General features: G+C 45.9%; 1 protein-coding gene across 1 annotated transcript in view; it reads left to right on the top strand.

Annotated features, from left to right (window-relative positions):
* MTOR (mechanistic target of rapamycin kinase) overlaps nt 1–20,138 on the top strand; it is a 121,181-nt gene that overhangs the window by 26,769 nt on the left and 74,274 nt on the right. The window contains exons 22-29 of the mRNA XM_066636827.1: nt 886–1,053; nt 1,546–1,658; nt 2,216–2,378; nt 2,590–2,682; nt 2,922–3,068; nt 9,767–9,909; nt 17,361–17,523; nt 18,351–18,496. Of these exons, the coding sequence (XP_066492924.1) occupies nt 886–1,053; nt 1,546–1,658; nt 2,216–2,378; nt 2,590–2,682; nt 2,922–3,068; nt 9,767–9,909; nt 17,361–17,523; nt 18,351–18,496 (1,136 nt within the window). The remainder of the gene's footprint in view (nt 1–885; nt 1,054–1,545; nt 1,659–2,215; nt 2,379–2,589; nt 2,683–2,921; nt 3,069–9,766; nt 9,910–17,360; nt 17,524–18,350; nt 18,497–20,138) is intronic.

Below are 20,138 nucleotides of genomic sequence, written 5' to 3' on the forward strand. Positions count from 1 at the left end.
TACAGACTGTCAGCCCCTCTGTCTCAGTTTTGTCCACAGTGACTACTTCACAGAACTTTTGCGATGACATTGGGCCAGTGCAAGGAACTTGCACCAGCCCATCTACCACTCAGGATTGTTACTAACAGTTACCCCAAGGAAAAACCTTGCAATTTTGGTGTGTGCTTGGGCAGTTTCTGACAGAAATGGAAACAGAGCCTTGTCACCAAGCCCAAATTCAACAACCATGGATCTCCTGTGGCAGATAATGCTAGGAAGGTGGTATCCTTGCTACCCCCCCAAAGTTCTTGTGTCCGTCTGAGCCCATTGAGTATTATCAGCAGTTCACCCAGTGAAAGACGATGGAGAGATGAGTACCAGACTTCAAGCCAGAGGGCTGGCCCTTTTAAGTTTTCCAACAAGGATGCCCAGCTTGGGGGAGAGAGTCAAGCCCAGGGAGTATATAAGGGCTCAGTAACAACCAAACCCTCCTTGGATAAAGTATCTTCTCTCTGGGATCTGTCCAGGGTACTGAAGCTCTTCTACCAATTTACTCTTCGCTCCTGCCATGTCTTGGCAGCGTAGAGTAGACTCCACTGCTCTGTCCTCTCAGTCCATTCTCCTGGCTCAGCATCCTCTGACTTTCCTTGCAGGCTCAGCCTTATCTGGTCTGGGCAAGGGAGTAGGATTCTATATAAATACTGCAGTAGTAACCTCCAGTGTGTGCATGATGCTCACAGATCATGTAGATTTTGTGTCCCCATCTCAAGTAATGGGTAGTGCATGGCCCTGTCTGTGTCTCACCTCTGTTTTGTCTAGCTCTTGGCACTTTGTTGGACAAAAAGAACTGCATTCATTAGTAACTATATCTCCATAGTATTGTACAGCCTTTCTTCTTCCTTCCAGGACTTCTGGGTTGTGAACAACTCCATTCAAAGCACCATCATCCTCCTTATTGAGCAAATCGTGGTGGCCTTAGGTGGGGAGTTCAAACTCTACCTTCCCCAGCTCATCCCTCACATGCTTCGAGTCCTCATGCATGACAGCAGCAGCACCCGCAATGTCTCCACCAAGGTGAGCACTGCAACATGTAAGCAGAGCAATCCTGAGCCCTGCCTCTATGTAGAAGACTGGTACATCTTGGGAATTTGTCTGCTTACTCCAAAGTCAGGGCTGAGGCAGAGAAGGTCTGTGTTAAGCCTGGTGAGTGGTTCAGTCAATGATCAGTGCGATTCAGTCAATCTTCAACCTCTCTGAGAAGCTTTTGCCACTGCCCTTGCATGAATAAAGATAAACAATGCTGGATTTAGAGTTATTCAAGAGGGGTGTGCCTTGCTGGTTATTCACACAAATATTATTGGAGTATAACTCCACAAGAAATCTTGTGTTTAGTTATTCTAACCTTCTGGGAAAAAAGGAGGGACAGTTTGGCAACTGTCGATATTTACTTAGCATTCATTTAAAGAAATATATCCAAATCTCTGAGCTGGGCTATCCATCTTCTTGAAAACACACCAACAGATATACTTTCTGAATGTAGATCTTGCTCATGTCTCTCCTTTCCAGCTATTGAATGCCATTCAGTTGTTTGGTGCCAATCTGGATGACTACCTGCATTTATTACTGCCTCCTATCGTGAAGCTCTTTGATGCTCCTGATGCCCCACTATCGGCTCGCAAGTAAGCACCCTGCTCTTCTGCATTATTTCACCCCCCCTCAACTCATGCTGTGAATGTGTTTCTGGGTAACAGCTGATATTTCATAGGGTTTGTGCTTCTAACTGGTCCTCCCACTATCTGTTCTCATGTCACCTGTCAAATGGGAAGAAAATGCTACTCCATCACTGAATGTTACTGTCCACAGGAAAGGAAGCCTGTAAGGGTTATCAAGAAGTAACTGCCACATTTCTGCATTGTTGGCTCATCCAGTTTCTAAAAAAGAAGAGGAACATGTTCTCTTTGGAAAAGGAGAGCATATCTCCATTCCAACTTAGTTCTGTACCTTCAACTTGGTGTGAATTGAATTCCACAGCATCACTTTTTCCTGGAAAGAAATCCAGGCTAGAGAGTCTAAATATGTGGGTGGTATTGATCAAATATTTGTGTTTTCCCCAAAAGGTGATTATCGGTTTATATTAAATTAATGGACTACCTTTTTGCATCTTCACATGAAGTTCTTGCTTTCATTTTGTGGTAGTCATCACAACGTTGTTGGGTTTATTTTCGCCAACCTTCAGAGCTGCCTTAGAAACGGTGGATCGCTTGACAGAGTCTTTGGACTTCACTGATTATGCCTCACGAATTATCCACCCTATAGTACGAACTCTTGATCAGAGTCCAGAACTCCGGGTACCTGCCATGGATACGCTGTCCTCCTTAGTGTTCCAGCTAGGGAAGAAGGTAAAAAGTTGTTATATCCAGAAATTGGCCACTTTTTGAAAAGATCTGCATTTCTCTAGCATTTTTTTCCTTGAGGGAGATACTCCTTTTCAAACAGTTTTCTTGTTTTTGGTTTTTTTTGGGGGGTGGGGTGGTTGGGTAATCTATTGTTACTTCACTGGTCTCCATGGTTTCATTATCATGAGGCTAACTTCTTTCCTCTCATTTTCAGTATCAGATTTTTATCCCAATGGTGAACAAAGTCTTAGTGCGACACAGGATCAATCACCAGCGATATGATGTTCTCATCTGCAGGATTGTGAAGGTCAGTTTCTTGGAAGAATTCAAAAGGGGGGGTGAGGAGGAGGGTATTGTATTTAAGGGCTGCAGCATTTGTCTGCACCCCCAGTGTCTTTATCTGTCGGACATTTTATTATGAATGGCCCAGATGGTTGTTGGAGAGGTATAGTTTTTAATGAAACGTATCTTGTAATGTTTTATATTTCTATACAATAAAAGCATAAAACAGTGAGGGAAATAAATAGCAAAACTGCTTTGAATTAGGGCTACACTCTTGCTGATGAGGAAGAAGACCCACTGATCTACCAGCACCGAATGCAAAGGAGTAACCAAGGAGAAGCTTTAACTAGTGGCCCTACAGATACAGGTCCCATGAAGAAATTGCACGTCAGTACCATCAACTTGCAGAAGGTAGGTGTGAGGTTGCTGAGCAGAGACTTCCTGTGGAAGAGGAGGAGGATGGATGTTTTTTAGAAAGGAGTTCATCTTGTTGCACTGCGCCTGCTTCCTCAGCTGGTTTCCTGGCAGACCTAAGGAAAGGCCTTCTGAATTTGTCACACTGACTCAAAGTTGAGAAGTTTCTTTTTTTAAAAAAAGGTGAAACTTCTTCAGATATAATTGGGTCTATTCCAGAACTTTCCCAGCCTCCTCGGAGAAGGTTGAAGGATAGGACCATAGCTCAGTGGTACAGTCCCTGCTTTGCTTGCAGAAGATCCCTGGTTCAGTCCCTGGCATTACCTCCAGATAGGGCTGGGAAAGATGCCTGTCCACTGTCTTGGAGAACCACTTGGTCCAGCCATTCTATGCAAATGATACTGTCCTGGCTGAACCAACGGTCTGACTCAGTAGTAGAGGGCAGCTTCATATATTTATGGAAGGAATTGTCAGAATTTTCCAGGTCATGTCTAGGCGAAGCTTTTTCAGGTACTGCAAAATGGTCCTAACTCAAAATGTCCTAAAATATTTCTTTACCCAGCATGTAATTAGTCTGTGGAACTCCTTGCCACAGGAAGTGGTGATGGCATCTTGCCTAGATGCCTTTAAGAGGGGATTGGACAAATTTATGGAGGAAAACTCCATCACGAATTACGCATCATGATAGGTATGTGCAAGCTCCTGATTTTAGAAGTAGGCTACCTCAGAATGCCAGATGTAGGGGAGGGCACCAGGATGCAGGTTGTGTTTTGTTGTCTTGTGTGCTCCCTGAATCATTTGGTGGGCCACTGTGTGATACAGGAAGCTAGACTGGATGGGCCTTTGGCTGATCCTGTGGGGTGGTTCTTATGTTCTTAAAATGCTCCTCCTCCTGGGCAGCAGGCAGCGGTATAAAGTTACAAAGTCATAGGCTGTAGGGCCATCAGCCAACAAAATTACTAGCTTTGCAGGTGTTTACATTGTGCATAACATTTTCCCCTCCATCTGTTCCCAGTCAGACATTAATGCAATTACATCAAATGGGTAGGATCAAAGTGTCTCCCTTGGCAAGATCTGAAAAGAAGTGCCTGTTTTGGAGACCGCCCCTCCCCCACTGTACTATGAAAGATAGAGGCACCTCACCTTGCTGGCACATGACATCTTTCATCTTTTAATCACAGTTTTTTGGTAGTTTGAGATCTCCACAAGTTTTTTTTAATCTTACCAAATACACCCCTAATTGGTTTTCACATGCGTGCTGCAACCACAAGGCAAATCTTCACTAATGCACACACACTCATTTATTTATTGGGAGTTTTTAAAATTATATAATTTGTATTTTTCAAAAAATATGAAAAAACTGGAATATCTCAACAAGAGGTGTACTGTTGGATAAAATAAAAATAAAAAGGCTTAGTGTGATTTCCTGAACAGAATATCTAGTCATGCACTGGGCTTTTCACAATTTTGTTGTGATTAATGGGAAGACAACAAAGGCCTATTGGCCCCATAACACAGGCCTGCAAATTTGAGGGTCAGAAAATTTTTTTTCAAAATTTATGGTGGCTTATTATAAATTTGGGACGCTGATTCCAAAAATGGGATCAGTTTTGCCCTATCACTTCTAGTTTCTGAAATACAATGTAGCCTTGTTAGTGAATGCTTGAAGCAGCTTCCTTGGCAGGAAGCCATGATATAGGCTTCCTCACAAGGAACCTCCTTGAACCATTCACTAATGAGGCTATGTTGTATCTCTGAAACTAGATGTTATATGACAAAACCAATGCCATTTTTGGAATCAGCACCTCAAGTATCTATAAATATAAATAATGCAGTGCCCCAAATATCTATAAATAGGATAGGTCTAACTTTTAAGACACCAAAATGTGTGTGGGCCTGTGCAATCTGTGGATTCTGAGATCTAGTAAGTGCAAATACTTTTTAGTTACTGATACTCCACTTTTAATAAAAACAAAACTTACAAGAATTTTTTAAACCACAAAATCAGTATAAACAGCAGTGATTGAACAATAAGATTTAGGATCAACCATATAAATGAGAATATCTGTGTCTTTCTCATATTGAAGAAAATACTGCAGAAAATGAAATCCCTGATTGTTTATAACATCAGTTGGGGAACTGTTCTTTTGCTAGGATCCATTGTGCAGCGATGTAATACTGGGGGCGTTCTATCGTCCTCCAGACCAGAAATCTGATGGGGACCTTGAAATGAGGAAACAGATCAGGGAGGTGACAAGGAAGGACAGGGTTGTAATCATGGGGGACTTCAATTATCCTCATATTGACTGGGTCAATTTGTGTTCTGGTCACGATAAGGAAACCGGATTTCTTGATGTGCTAAATGACTGTGGCTTAGATCAGCTAGTCACGGAGCCCACCAGAGGACAGGTGACTCTGGATTTAATTTTGTGCGGTACGCAGGACCTGGTTAGAGATGTAAACGTCACTGAGCCATTGGGGAACAGTGATCATGCTGCGATCCGTTTTGACGTGCACGTTGGGGGAAGAATACCAGGCAAATCTCTAACAAAAACCCTTGACTTCCGACGGGCGGACTTCCCTCAAATGAGGAGGCTGGTTAGAAGGAGGTTGAAAGGGAGGGTAAAAAGAGTCCAGTCTCTCCAGAGTGCATGGAGGCTGCTTAAAACAACAGTAATAGAGGCCCAGCAGAGGTGTATACCGCAAAGAAAGAAGGGTTCCACTAAATCCAGGAGGGTGCCCACATGGCTAACCAGCCAAGTTAGAGAGGCTGTGAAGGGCAAGGAAGCTTCCTTCCGTAAATGGAAGTCTTGCCCTAATGAAGAGAATAAAAAGGAACATAAACTGTGGCAAAAGAAATGTAAGAAGGTGATAGGGGAGGCCAAGCGAGACTATGAGGAACGCATGGCCAGCAACATTAAGGGGAATAATAAAAGCTTCTTCAAATATGTTAGAAGCAGGAAACCCGCCAGAGAAGCGGTTGGCCCTCTGGATGGTGAGGGAGGGAAAGGGGAGATAAAAGGAGACTTAGAGATGGCAGAGAAATTAAATGAGTTCTTTGCATCTGTCTTCACGGCAGAAGACCTGGGGCAGATACCGCTGCCCGAACGGCCCCTCCTGACCGAGGAGTTAAGTCAGATAGAGGTTAAAAGAGAAGATGTTTCAGACCTCATTGATAAATTAAAGATCAATAAGTCACCGGGCCCTGATGGCATCCACCCAAGGGTTATTAAGGAATTGAAGAATGAAGTTGCAGATCTCTTGACTAAGGTATGCAACTTGTCCCTCAAAACGGCCACTGTACCAGAAGATTGGAGGATAGCAAATGTCACGCCTATTTTTAAAAAGGGAAAGAGGGGGGACCCGGGAAACTATAGGCCGGTCAGCCTAACATCCATACCGGGTAAGATGGTGGAATGCCTCATCAAAGATAGGATCTCAAAACACATAGACGAACAGGCCTTGCTGAGGGAGAGTCAGCATGGCTTCTGTAAGGGTAAGTCTTGCCTCACAAACCTTATAGAATTCTTTGAAAAGGTCAACAGGCATGTGGATGCGGGAGAACCCATGGACATAATATATCTGGACTTTCAGAAGGCGTTTGACATGGTCCCTCACCAAAGGCTACTGAAAAAACTCCACAGTCAGGGAATTAGAGGACAGGTCCTCTCGTGGATTGAGAACTGGTTGGAGGCCAGGAAGCAGAGAGTGGGTGTCAGTGGGCAATTTTCACAATGGAGAGAGGTGAAAAGCGGTGTGCCCCAAGGATCTGTCCTGGGACCGGTGCTTTTCAACCTCTTCATAAATGACCTGGAGACAGGGTTGAGCAGTGAAGTGGCTAAGTTTGCAGACGACACCAAACTTTTCCGAGTGGTAAAGACCAGAAGTGATTGTGAGGAGCTCCAGAAGGATCTCTCCAGACTGGCAGAATGGGCAGCAAAATGGCAGATGCGCTTCAATGTCAGTAAGTGTAAAGTCATGCACATTGGGGCAAAAAATCAAAACTTTAGATATAGGCTGATGGGTTCTGAGCTGTCTGTGACAGATCAGGAGAGAGATCTTGGGGTGGTGGTGGACAGGTCGATGAAAGTGTCGACACAATGTGCGGCGGCAGTGAAGAAGGCCAATTCTATGCTTGGGATCATTAGGAAGGGTATTGAGAACAAAACGGTTAGTATTATAATGCCGTTGTACAAATCGATGGTAAGGCCACACCTGGAGTATTGTGTCCAGTTCTGGTCGCCGCATCTCAAAAAAGACATAGTGGAAATGGAAAAGGTGCAAAAGAGAGCGACTAAGATGATTACGGGGCTGGGGCACCTTCCTTATGAGGAAAGGCTACGGCGTTTGGGCCTCTTCAGCCTAGAAAAGAGACGCTTGAGGGGGGACATGATTGAGACATACAAAATTATGCAGGGGATGGACAGAGTGGATAGGGAGATGCTCTTTACACTCTCACATAATACCAGAACCAGGGGACATCCACTAAAATTGAGTGTTGGGCGGGTTAGGACAGACAAAAGAAAATATTTCTTTACTCAGCGCGTGGTCGGTCTGTGGAACTCCTTGCCACAGGATGTGGTGCTGGCGTCTAGCCTAGACGCCTTTAAAAGGGGATTGGACGAGTTTCTGGAGGAAAAATCCATTATGGGGTACAAGCCATGATGTGTATGCGCAACCTCCTGATTTTAGGAATGGGTTAAGTCAGAATGCCAGATGTAGGGGAGGGCACCAGGATGAGGTCTCTTGTTATCTGGTGTGCTCCCTGGGGCATTTGGTGGGCCGCTGTGAGATACAGGAAGCTGGACTAGATGGGCCTATGGCCTGATCCAGTGGGGCTGTTCTTATGTTCTTATGTTCTTATTCCATCCTCTTTTTCCTTTATTCTATTTTAGTTTTATTTTATTCTATTATAGTTTTCCTTTATTCTATTTTAAAAAATAAAATAAAAATTGGCTCCCCAGTTTAGTTTAAGATACTTGTGGATTGAGGTGTGTGTGCCTGTATTTAATTATCTGTAATGCTTGAATGTTTGTAATGAACACAAGAGCCTCACTGGATCAGGCCAAAGGCCCATCTAGTCCAGCCTCCTGTATCTCACAGTGGCCCACTGCTTCAGGGAGCACACAAGACAACAAGACACAACCTGTTTCCTGGTGCCCTCGCCTGCTTCTAAATTCAGGAGCTTGCACATACCTATCATGACTTGTAACTCGTTATGGACTTTTCCTCCAGAAATTTGTCCAATCCCCTCTTAAAGGCATCTAGGCGAGATGCCATCACCAGTTCCTGTGGCAAGGAGTTCCACAAATTAATTATACGCTGGGTAAAGAAATATTTTGTTTGTCCTAACTCTCCCAACACTCAATTTTAGTGGATGTCCCCTGGTTCTGGTGTTATGTGAGAGGGAAAAGAGCATCTCTCTGTCCATCCCCTACATAATTTTGTACATCTCAATCATGTCCCCCCTCAGGCATCTCTTTTCTAAAACGAAGAGCCCCAAACACTGTAGCCCAGGGGTGTCAATCTTGTTTCATACAGCGGGCCGATTAGCATCCATGACACCTGCTAAGGGCTGCAAGTGATGTTATTAGGCAGAAAGTGATGTCATTTAATAGATGATAACAAGAAATAATTTCACCAGTGACACCTCAGCACTACCCAGCAGCTAAGAGCCTAAGGGCCAGATAAAAAGCTTCCGTGGGATGCATCCAGCCCCCGGGCCTTATGTTTGACACCCCTGCTATAGCCTTCCCAGGTAAGGGAGGTGAGCAGTCATTTTGATTGCTCTCTTCTGCACCTTTTCCATTTCAACTACAGGTCCAACCTATTTATACATAGATTTTTTATACACGGATTTGACTCGACACGAATGGCCCCTGCAAATGAGAAGGAATGTGCTGATCTCTGGGGAAGGGGAAAAATGCATCCCTTTAAAATCAGTTTAAAAAACGGAACAGTTCTTTAACAATAGCCTCCTTCATGAGAGGGGGGGGGGCAGCTGGCTGACAATCTATCAGTCCTTCTCTCCCCAGTGGACCCCTCCCTTCCTCCTGAGCAAGTGAAATAAAGGTGATCCCTTTGCATTGGTGAAGGGAGGGGCTGAGAGTAAGCTCTCAGCTCTTTGTAAGCTCTTGGAGGAGGATTGATGGATTGTCTTGTTAATGACTCTTATCTTACATCACAAAGGTCAGCAAGGCTGTTTTTAAATCAGCAGAGCAAAGAAATTTTGTTTTTTAAATGGATTTGCTATATTGAATTTTTTGCCATCCACGTGAGTGCTTGGAATGGAACCCACATGAATAATTGGTCTCAACCTGTATATCCTTTTTGAGATGTGGCGACCAGAACTGGATGCAGTGTTCCAGGTGTGGCCTTACCATTGATTTGTACATTGGCATTATAATATGTATTAGCTTTCTTCACTGCTGACGCACGTTGAGTTCACAGTTTCATTGAACTGTCCACCACGCCCCCAAGATCTGTCCTGATTTGTCACAGGCAGCTCATAACCCATTAGCCTATATGTAAAGTTTGCCTATATGTAAATTTATATGTAAAGCCTATATATTTACATATATATTTACATATATATATATATGTAAAGCTCTTTTAAAACAAATGAAAAACAGCATGCATTGAGCCAATCTGTGGCTCCTTTTTTACGGTTCATGAAAGTGTCTTCTGTGTTTCAGGCCTGGGGTGCGGCGAGGAGAGTTTCCAAAGATGACTGGTTGGAGTGGCTGAGGCGGCTAAGCTTGGAACTGCTGAAAGATTCTTCATCGCCATCCCTGCGCTCATGCTGGGCCTTGGCCCAGGCTTACAACCCCATGGCCAGGTAATGGCATTTCCTGACTCTCCTAGTGGCGCCCGCCCCAGCCAGATGCCATAAAAAGTTAGAAATAGAAGGCAGTGGTGTTCCCAGGCGAGAGTTAACTACCATCTGGAGGCAAATAAAAGCACTGGAATCTGATTTTGTAGGTAGCCTCTTCTGACTGGCAGTTCCACGAGGTGTGTTTCTTAGGAGCTCAGAGGGGAAAAACTCCAAATGTTTGAATATTCCTGCTGCTATTTCCAATAACCGGGTAGATGAGGCTCGTCAGCCTGGGAGGGCAGCTCATCTAAGAGAAGGAAACTCTGACCTCAAACCTCCACTGCCTTGTGGCTATATCCAGTTGTGGAAAAGGCTTCGGGAGTCAACCTCGAGGCAAAATCTGGAGTCCCTGAGGCAGTTCGCGAGTGAACACAGTCACGCTCTGGCAACTCCTGCGACACCGCTGAAACCAACCATATTGGGCTCTGCCTTTCCATTGGACCATTTCAGCGACGTGGAGAGGGGGGATTTGCTGCATGGGTAACAGTCTATCCTCCATACCCACTTTACCCAGACCACGTGCACTGGAGAGGACACTCCAACTTTGCCATATGGTGTTGTCACAACACGGGAAGCAGCAGTTTACCAGTTATAAGTCTTCGCTCAATTGGCGTAGAGCGAGATGCCAGGGGCTGCTGCCGATGGTGGGGGAGATCATTGCATCTCATTGGGCAGCTACCGCCTGCCTTAAGCTGGGCAGTGCCTGGCCAGTAAGGTACTGCCTCGCCATGGTCCGTTAACCTCACGGGGTGCGTGGGGTTTAGGGTGAAAACTGACAAGTGGATTGACAACTCTGCACCAGAAAACAGAAAACTCCTGCCCTAAAGCTGGGCACCTGGAATATTAGGACAATGACACCTGGCTTCTCTGATGACCTACAAGAAATAGATGACGCCTGCAAAAATAGACGACGCCATGTCATCGACATGGAGCTGAGCAGACTGCAGATGGACATCGTCGCCCTTCAAGAGATGAGGCTGCTGGACTCAGAATCTGTCAAGGAGAGAAATTTCTCATTTTTCTGGCAGGGAAAACCACTAAACGAGACCAGGGAACATGGTATTGGCTTTGCGGTCAGAAATACCCTGCTGAAATCCATCATCCCACCTTCTGCAGGAAGTGAAAGATTTTTGTCCCTGCAGCTCCACTCATCAGCAGGACTTGTCACTCTCATCAGTGCATATGCATCGACTGTCATCTTCAGCAGAAGCTAAAGACAAATTCTATGATGACCTGGCCACCACTATCAAGAAAATCCCTGAAAAAGAGCCATTGTTCATCCTCGGCGATTTCAATGCTAGAGTTGGTGCTGATCACAGTTTGTGGCACACTTGCTTAGGCCAGTTCGGCACTGGGAGGATGAATGAAAATGGCCAGCGACTGCTAGAGCATTGCTGTCATCACGGTCTCTGCGTCAGCAACACCTTCTTCAACATGAAGCCCAACATACAGTCTCTTGGAGACACCCAAGATCAAAGCACTGGCAGCAGCTCAACCTGATTCTCACCAGCCTTCCCAGCATCAAGATCACACACAGTTATCAGGGTGCTGCCTGCGATACTGACCACTCCCTGGTGTGCAGCAGATTGAAACTGCGAACTAAGCGACTGTATCACACAAAAAAGGAAGGAAGACCTCGCATTGACACCAGCAAGACCCGGGACCAGGGAAAAGTGGAGGAATTTGCACGAGCGCTTGAGGAATCTTTCCAGGCCCAGCCGATGCAGATGCATCCAACAGATGGGAACATTTCAAAAATGCCGTTTACAACACCGCCTTGTCCATATTCAGCAAGAAGACCAACAAGACGGCAGACTGGTTTGAAGCCCACTCTGAGGTGTTGACACCAGTCATTGAGGAAAAGAAGAGAGCTCTAGCAGTATACAAAGCCTATCCCAGTAAGTGCAACCTGCAGGTCCTCTGAGCTGCTCACAGCAAAGTCCAGCAGACTGCCAGGAGATATGCTAATGACTACTGGCTCCAACTCTGTTCCCAGATACAGATAGCAGCTGACAGGGGCAACATCAAGGGGATGTATGACAGTATCAAGCTGGCCCTAGATCCAACACAGAAGAAAACTGCCCTCTGAAGTCTGCCACAGGCGAGGTCATCCAGGACCGGGCACAGCAGATGGGACGCTGGGTGTAGCACTACTCTGAGCTATATTCCTGAGAAAATGCAGTAACCGAGGAAGCACTGAACAACTTCGAGTGCCTGCCTGTGTTGGAGGAGCTTGACAGTGAATCAACCCTAGCAGAACTTCACATGGCCCTGGACTCCCTTGCCTTTGGCAAGGCACCTGGGAAAGACAGCATCCCTGCTGAAGTCCTAAAGTACTGCAAAGAGATCATCGCCACTGAGCTGCATGAAATCCTCTGCTGGAGAGAAGGTGGAGTACCACAGGACATGAGGGATGCAAACATCGTCACGCTGTACAAGAACAAAGGCGACAGGGGTGACTGCAATAACTACCGTGGCATCTCTCTCCTTAGCGTTGTAGGAAAGCTATTTGCCCGAGTTGCACTGAAGAGGCTCCAGGTACTTGCAGAGAGCGTCTATCCAGAATCGCAGTGCGGATTCTGAGCCAACAGGTCCACCACCGATATGGTATTCTCCCTTAGACAGCTGCAGGAGAAATGCAGAGAACGACAGCCACTCTTTATAGCCTTCATAAATCTCACGAAGGCTTTCGACCTGGTCAGCAGGGATGGACTCTTCAAGATTCTCCCCAAGATCGGATGTCCACCCAGGCTCCTCAGCATCATCAGGTCTTTCTAGGAGGACATGAAGGGCACTGTAGTCTTTGATGGCTCCACATCAGACCCCTTTGACATCCAAAGTGGAGTGAAGCAGGGCTGTGTTCTTGCGCCGACCTTGTTTGGGATTTTCTTCACTGTCCTGCTGAAGCAGGCCTTTGGAACTGCAACAGAAGGCATCTATCTCTGAACCAGATCAGACGGAAAGCTCTTCAACCTCTCCAGACTGAGAGCAAAGTCCAAAGTCCAGCTGAAATGTCTGTGTGACTTCCTCTTTGCGGACGATGCAGCTGTCACCGCCCACTCTGCCAAAGATCTCCAGCAGCTCATGAACTGTTTTAGCAAGGCCTGCCAAAGACTTTGGACTTTGGACTGACAATCAGCCTGAAGAAAATACAGGTCATGTTTCAGGATGTGGACTCACCCCCCTGCATTGCAATCTCTGTGCATGAGCTGGAGGTTGTCCATGACTTTGTGTACCTTGGCTCAACGATCTCCAACACTCTTTCTCTGGATACCGAGCTAAACAAACGCATCGGTAAAGCGGCTGCCACGTTTTCCAGACTCAGAAAGAGAGTCTGGTCCAACAAGAAGCTGACGGAACATACCAAGATCCAGGTCTACAGAGCTTGTGTCTTGAGTACACTTCTGTACTGCAGCGAGTCATAAACTCTTTGCTCACAACAGGAGAAGAAGCTGAACGCTTTCCACATGCGCTGCCTCCGATGCATCCTCGGTATCACATGGCAGGACAAAGTTCCAAACAACACAGTCCTGGAACGAGCTGGAATCCCCAGCTCGTATACACTGCTGAAACAGAGATGTATACTGTATACATGCTGTATACATGTATACACTGCTGAAACAGAGATGCCTGCGTTGGCTTGGTCATGTCGTGAGAATGGGCGATGGTTGGATCCCAAAGGATCTCCTCTGTGGAGAACTTGTGCAGGGAAAGCGCCCTACAGGTAGAAAACAGCTGCGCTACAAGGATATCTGCAAGAGGAATCTGAAAGCCTTAGGAATGAACCTCAACAGATGGGAAACCTTGGCCTCTGAGTGTCCCGCTTGGAGGCAGGCTGTGCAGCATGGCCTTTCCCAGTTTGGAGAGACACTTTGCCAACGGACTGAGGCAAAGAGGCAAAGAAGGAAGTCCCATAGCCAGGGAGACAGACCAGGGACACACTATATTTGCTCCCAGTGTGAAAGGAATTGTCACTTCCGAATTGGCCTTTTCAGCCACACTAGACGCTGTTCCAGAACCACCTTTCAGAGCGCGATACCATAGTCTTTCGAGACTGAAGGTTGCCAACATTTCCAATATGTGATAGCAGTGAAACGTGGTGGTGAAATAGTAAAATTAGTTTGTACAGACGCGTGTCTGAATGGGCGCTCCTCGTGGCAGATTTCTTGGCCGCCTTGGGATTGCTGTAAAGGGCTGACCACCTGCTGAATGATTTTTCTGTGGGGTGCATAGGGCATTGTCATTTAGCAGAATGGGGGGAGGCACAACTTGAAAGCTCCACTTTCCAGCAATACAGGCATACCCCATATCTGCAGGGGTTCTATTTTGCCACCACTGTCCTGCAGATGTATGCACCTGTATGAATAGAGAATATGCTTCCTTTTAGTCATCCTCTATTGTGCATGCTTGTTGCCTGCATGTTTGGCTCTTTAGTTAAGCATGACTGTTTAAGAAAGAAACACTTTCATTGCAAGTTCTTCTTCAATAAAACTCAGTTATGAGTGAGAGGGGGCAGGTCCGTGCATAACTGCATCCATGGATTTGGGGACCTGTCTGTACCTTTTATTGGATTGACCAAAATGACACAGAATCTTCAGCAAGCTTTCAGATTCTCCAGTACTCTTATCTGAGCAAGATGTTAAGCAAAGTAAAAATAAAAAATAAACTATCTTAGAATGGAGTTCAGCAGGAATTAAGCAGACTCATATTGATTAGCTCAGTAGGTGCGAGACCAAATCTCATTTCTACCAATGGATTCTGGATGAAGAGGAGACAGTAATGACTTTTCACCCTTTTTTAGAAATACGTAGACCAGCGATTATTCTGTTCTATCCCCAGAGTTAATTGAGACACATGGTCCCTTTTCAGGCTGAGAGGAGAAACTGCTTGGTTTATGCAATAGTTGCAATAATTAAAGCTTCTTGAGAGTTGGGCAGCCAAATCCTAACTCGTGCTGGTACGGAGAGGCTGGCTGGCCTACCCCATATCCAATGTGGGGTTGTGTCTGGGGCTGAAAGTGGCTCGACCTGGGGCATCGTTTACCCCTTACGCCAGATAAAGCTGCAGAAGCCCCAATGGGGCAACTCGGATCTGCGCCACCTCTTGATCCAAGCAACTTGGAGCTGCCCAGGACCAAGGATAGGATCCGGCATAAGTGCCAGATCCTGGCTCTGCTCACCCACCGCCTGCCCTCCCCTGCCTAAAATGCCTCCTCCCTGCCTTCCCCCTGCCCCCCCCAACCCCTGTGTCAGCCCTGTGTCAGCCCATGTCTGCATGGGCTTACCTCCTCCTCTAACCCACGTCTGTGCGCTGGCCTTCATCCTACAAAGGTGGCATGAAAGTGCTTTATGGCACTTTTGTGACACTCTTCAGCCATCACAAGGGACTTGTGCCAGCCAAGGGTGCTCTCAGGACTGTACCCTAAGGCACCTATGCACAGAAGAGGCTGCTTGCTGTGTCTTTATGTGAGTTCTGGCCTTGCCTCCCTCCAGACATCCTTTGGTGGTAGCAGAATAGTGCCTTTTTGGAAAGTCTGGGCAATTTCCTGGTGCCCTAAGTCAATCAGGGTCTGGTTCAACATGTCTAGATTATGTGTGCTTTGGATATAAGACATCTCTCTTCTAGGAAAATCTATTAGTAACATTTCCCTAGTAAGCAGCTAGTTCTTTCCAGGTCCAAGATGGTGGGAAATGCCCAGCCTAGCAGAGAGACAGGTCTGCTGAAGCAGGCCTTGTTTTACTTCCTTTATTTATAGCAGTACCCCAAGCTTTGAGTACATGAGAGACAGCCTTAGCCTTGCCTTTCAAACATTCTAAGCAATATGCTGGCCTTTTCTCTTTAGCCAGTGATCCCCTTCTCTCTAATTTTGTTCCTTTCACCCAGTAGTCTCCGAAGAGATTTTGAATTGAAATTAACTCAGGCAGCTATTTTGTGTAGCAAGAACAGAACTGTTACACAACTGATGTTGTAATTGCATGTGTGTGGCAGGCAGGATTTGACAATGTGTGTTTCAGCCTCTAAGCCCCCTTGTGGCTCAAGGAGCTAAAGATGGGGCTTGGAGTTCTAACAATCCATGGATTTAGTGTTCAAATCCAGGCAAGGGTGACTTAGCTGTTGTCAGACAAGCCAAAAATTGCTGACGTTGCAGGAGCTCTTTTGCAGGTGCCAGAGTCAATCTGAACGTAGACTGGTCATACTGAAGAGGGCCAGTGTGATCTGGCTGCTGGTATTTAGGATACGATTTGGGACAGAATCAGGTTCCCTCTGAAGTGAGAATCTCAGTAAGAATGCAGGAAGCTACATTCTGTTGAAAGAAGACCTAAAACCTGCCGTAAAACCTCTTTCATTTTATGTGTCCCATTTTCTATGTACAGCAAGATTATAAAATAAGCTTGAGACACCAGTTGTGCCCCTGAACTGGAACAGCAAGAGCCTTCCCCTGGGACAAATGCATGTCTTGGCTTTCTCCATGTTTTCTGAGTTCACAATGGCATCCCCACATAACCTCTTTTTCTCCACAATTGATTCTCAGAGGCTATATCTGTTAGAGTTGTAATCCTTCTGGGTTTGGATCCTGATTTTCCTAGTAGCTCATCAAGATCTTTTTAGCCTTTTGGAGCTCATAATGTTCCAAGACATACATTGACTCTTTTGCTGAGTGTCTGAAACCCGGATCAGTTGCAAATGGATTGCTGAGGCAGCAGTTGCTGTGTCTCTGTTCAGAGGCCCTGCCTTGTGGAAAAGAAGTTGACCCTGAGTATCATGGCGACCTACGGTTTGTGGACATTTGCTGCTTTAGGCCTGGTAGAGAGGCTCCACTTGTGTTCTTTTCCCCTGCCCTTAATTTTAGCACAACAAGCACAGGTTTGGGATGTGAACTGGCAGGACAAGCACCTGGTTCCTGTAGGAGCCCCTAAACAAACTTCAATGTGACAGGCACCTGAGTGACTGTAGCAGCTATCCGTTCTAGCAACTGCTGTACTCTCTTGTGGTAAGCCCCTTTCTAGTTGTCTTCACACCCACATTCCTTCCCATCTCTGGCAATTCCTGACTGCTGCTTGCAAATGCCAAAAAGGGACAGGGCTGTTGACAGCAACTTCCCTTTTGCATGCAAGAAGGCCAGTGCTGCTGGAAGGCAAGAGAACAGGTGCCAGTGCTGAGAGAGACCAGGAAGGAAGCTCTCCATAGTGGTTGTAGTAATTACCAAGACCCACCAATCTTTACAATCAATCAGAGGCATCTCCTCAGGTGGAGATGCCTGTGTGACTTATTTCTAAAGACTTTACTGGTCATAACTCTCCATCTGCCTTGGGATATCGGGAGAATACAGTTTCAAAAGTGTGTTGGGGCAAGCTGTTTCGTATTTGCTTTACTTACAGCTAATTTGCTTCTCTCTCCTCTTGTCCTGCCCACAGAGATCTCTTCAATGCAGCTTTTGTTTCATGCTGGTCTGAACTGAACGAAGACCAGCAGGATGAGCTGATCCGCAGCATTGAGTTGGCACTGACTTCTCAAGACATTGCAGAGGTCACACAGACCCTGCTGAACCTGGCTGAGTTCATGGAGCACAGTGACAAGGTACAGGCCTTTGAAGAAACCTTCTCCATGTGAGTGTGTGAAGAGAGGCTGCTAGGACCAGACTGAAAATAAGTCTGCAGAAGACACTAGCCTCCCAAAAGGTTAATTAGTCCTGCAGTTCCATATCCCTGTTTAACCATTTGAACATACAAAGCTGCAATCTACTGTGTCTGAACACTTGCCCCTCTAGCCTAGTACCACCAACTCTGACTGGCAGCAGTCCTCCAAAGTCTCGGACCAGAGGTGATTTTCTTGGTCCTGCCATCTGAATTCCCTTGAAACTGAAAATGCCACAGTCTGAACCAGAAGGATTCTTTTAAACGTTCATTAAAAGTTAAGATGGCATAGCTTTTGTAATACTTCCTTGCCTGGTCACCTGGAGGCCATTCTTACTTGCCCCAGGCTTTGCAATGCTGTGCTTCTGTAAGTTCTCATCTTTTAGCACATCCATCTGAGCTCACATAGAAAGCCCAGGAAGCTCCATCTGTTTCTGTTAGTGGTGAAGCTGATCAGTTCCAACTTAATTCTGCTTAATTGGAGCAGCAGGGAAGAGTGGGTTAACCCAAGACCTGAACATTCTGCCAGCAGCCTGGTAGTGGGAGGTGAGGAGGACCAGTTTTTCCCTCCAGCCACTCCTGCTTTTCCTGTGTTGCCTGCCCTTCAGCCTCTTCTGCAGACAATGGACCCCTCACGTCTGGACACTGGTGGATGCTTGAGGAATGCCGCTGGCCTGGTCCAGCCCCCAGTCTTGGAGGTACACCCTGGTGATATGCCAACTCCTTGATATGCCAACTCCTTGATATTTTGTCCTGCTTTGTCTTCTGCAGGGTCCACTGCCATTGGGGGATGATAATGGCATTGTCCTGCTGGGGGAGCGGGCTGCAAAATGCCGGGCATATGCCAAGGCCTTGCACTACAAGGAACTGGAGTTCCAGAAAGGACCCACCCCTGCAATCCTGGAGTCTCTGATCAGGTAGAGAGTCTGCTGCTTTGAGTCTCTTGTATGTGGGTAGTAGGAGAGAAGTGGGCACCCAAATGGGGACTCTCCAGTTCTGATGGTCTTGCTGGTGAGCTGGTGTAGCACAGGGGCGAAGAGATTGTAGATCTGAACTTCCCTGGGTTGAACCCGGCCTCTGCCATTAATTCATGACGTGGACTCAAAGTTTCAAAAGGTTACTTGGGAAAGTTGATGAAAAATGTTTTTTGCAAAATGGCTTAAGTCATTCATGTTGTGCTGCCTTGTCTTTTATTTTTGGATTGTGTGGATTTTTGTAAGGGGGGGACCGAGGGCAGAAGGCTGCCATGTGCCACGTTCTGTGTTGGCAGAAAGGGCATGTAATTGATCTCTTTTTGCCATAGAATTGTTTCCTAAGTATGAATGCAGGAGGGCCCTGCGCCTCTCGACTCGTCTCTTTTCTCCTTTTTATAAGGCATGAAGCAAATAAGACAAAATCTTGGTGCTAAGGAAGCCTCTCTTTAGTATGTCATCCTCAACCAAAGCATTAAGTGACTTTCAAGATACTTTATGTAAGGGACATTTTGAAGACGTTGGCTGATGCCTTCTTAAAAAGCACAAATACCATAAATAGCGGTGCAGTTTATGAAGCACTTGGACTCCCACCTCATGCTGGTTTGGAGATTAGTAGAGATTTCTCTATCAGTCAGCCTGGCAAGTGGTAGCAGAAGCACTTCAGCCTAATATAAGCTCATAAAAACTCCAGGAACTGACCCTCCTTGTGCCTTAAAATACCATCATCTGGTATTCAAATGCCTGAGGCCAAAAACAATAGAAATGAGTCAGATCCCTGCCAGAAAACTCTGCAGACTTTTCTTTGCTTCTGTCTGGGCCTCTCTCTGTGCACTATTCAATTTGAAAATTGCATTTAGCTGCCCATCATGCTGTTGTGGTGTTTTCCAACCCTTGATTGAACGCGCTTTATCTCAGAACTGCTGCGATTTGCCTGTGTCACTCTGGAGAACCGAGATCTAAAATGACCAGGAGCCAATGCAGCAAAAGAGAACAGTCAATTAAAGGGATAACAAAGATGTTTGAATTTCCCTTTAAATTGCCACCAAGGCCAGACTGAAATGTTCCTTTTTCTCATATCTCAAATTCTCAGTATGACTGCTGCATTAGAGGCTGGAATCAGAGATGAGATTCCAAAACATTCTCAGACCTATATCCATAGTGTGTTCCTAGTTGAATTATCACCTTTGTGGTGGCCACTCTAGTATCCCACCATTAGGTTTAGATTGGGTTAGTTTGACTGCTGCTTGTGGATTGATCAAAAAATGGGGCATGATTGGAAAAGCTGAAATCCAGCAATTAAAGCTGTGACTGAAGGGTTCTGCTAGCGTCCTTGTGTATCTTTTTGCAGAACAAGCATGGGCTAGTTTGATACTTTTGGTTCTGTTTCAGTACATTTTGTCACATCTAATAAGTTGCTTTTGTGGCAAGATAGTGTTTGTTAAAGCTGTGAATTTCTTGTGGAAAATATGTATCTTAGGGGGTTGCATAATTAGCCGTGCACCTGCTAATCAATCACTAACAAATTATTTGCATCTTCTTTTCAGTCTTTTCCAAGTGCATGTGTTTGTGTGTGTATGTATGTGAA

This window comes from Tiliqua scincoides, chromosome 9 (assembly GCF_035046505.1).
Source record: "Tiliqua scincoides isolate rTilSci1 chromosome 9, rTilSci1.hap2, whole genome shotgun sequence".
Lineage (NCBI taxonomy): Eukaryota > Metazoa > Chordata > Lepidosauria > Squamata > Scincidae > Tiliqua > Tiliqua scincoides.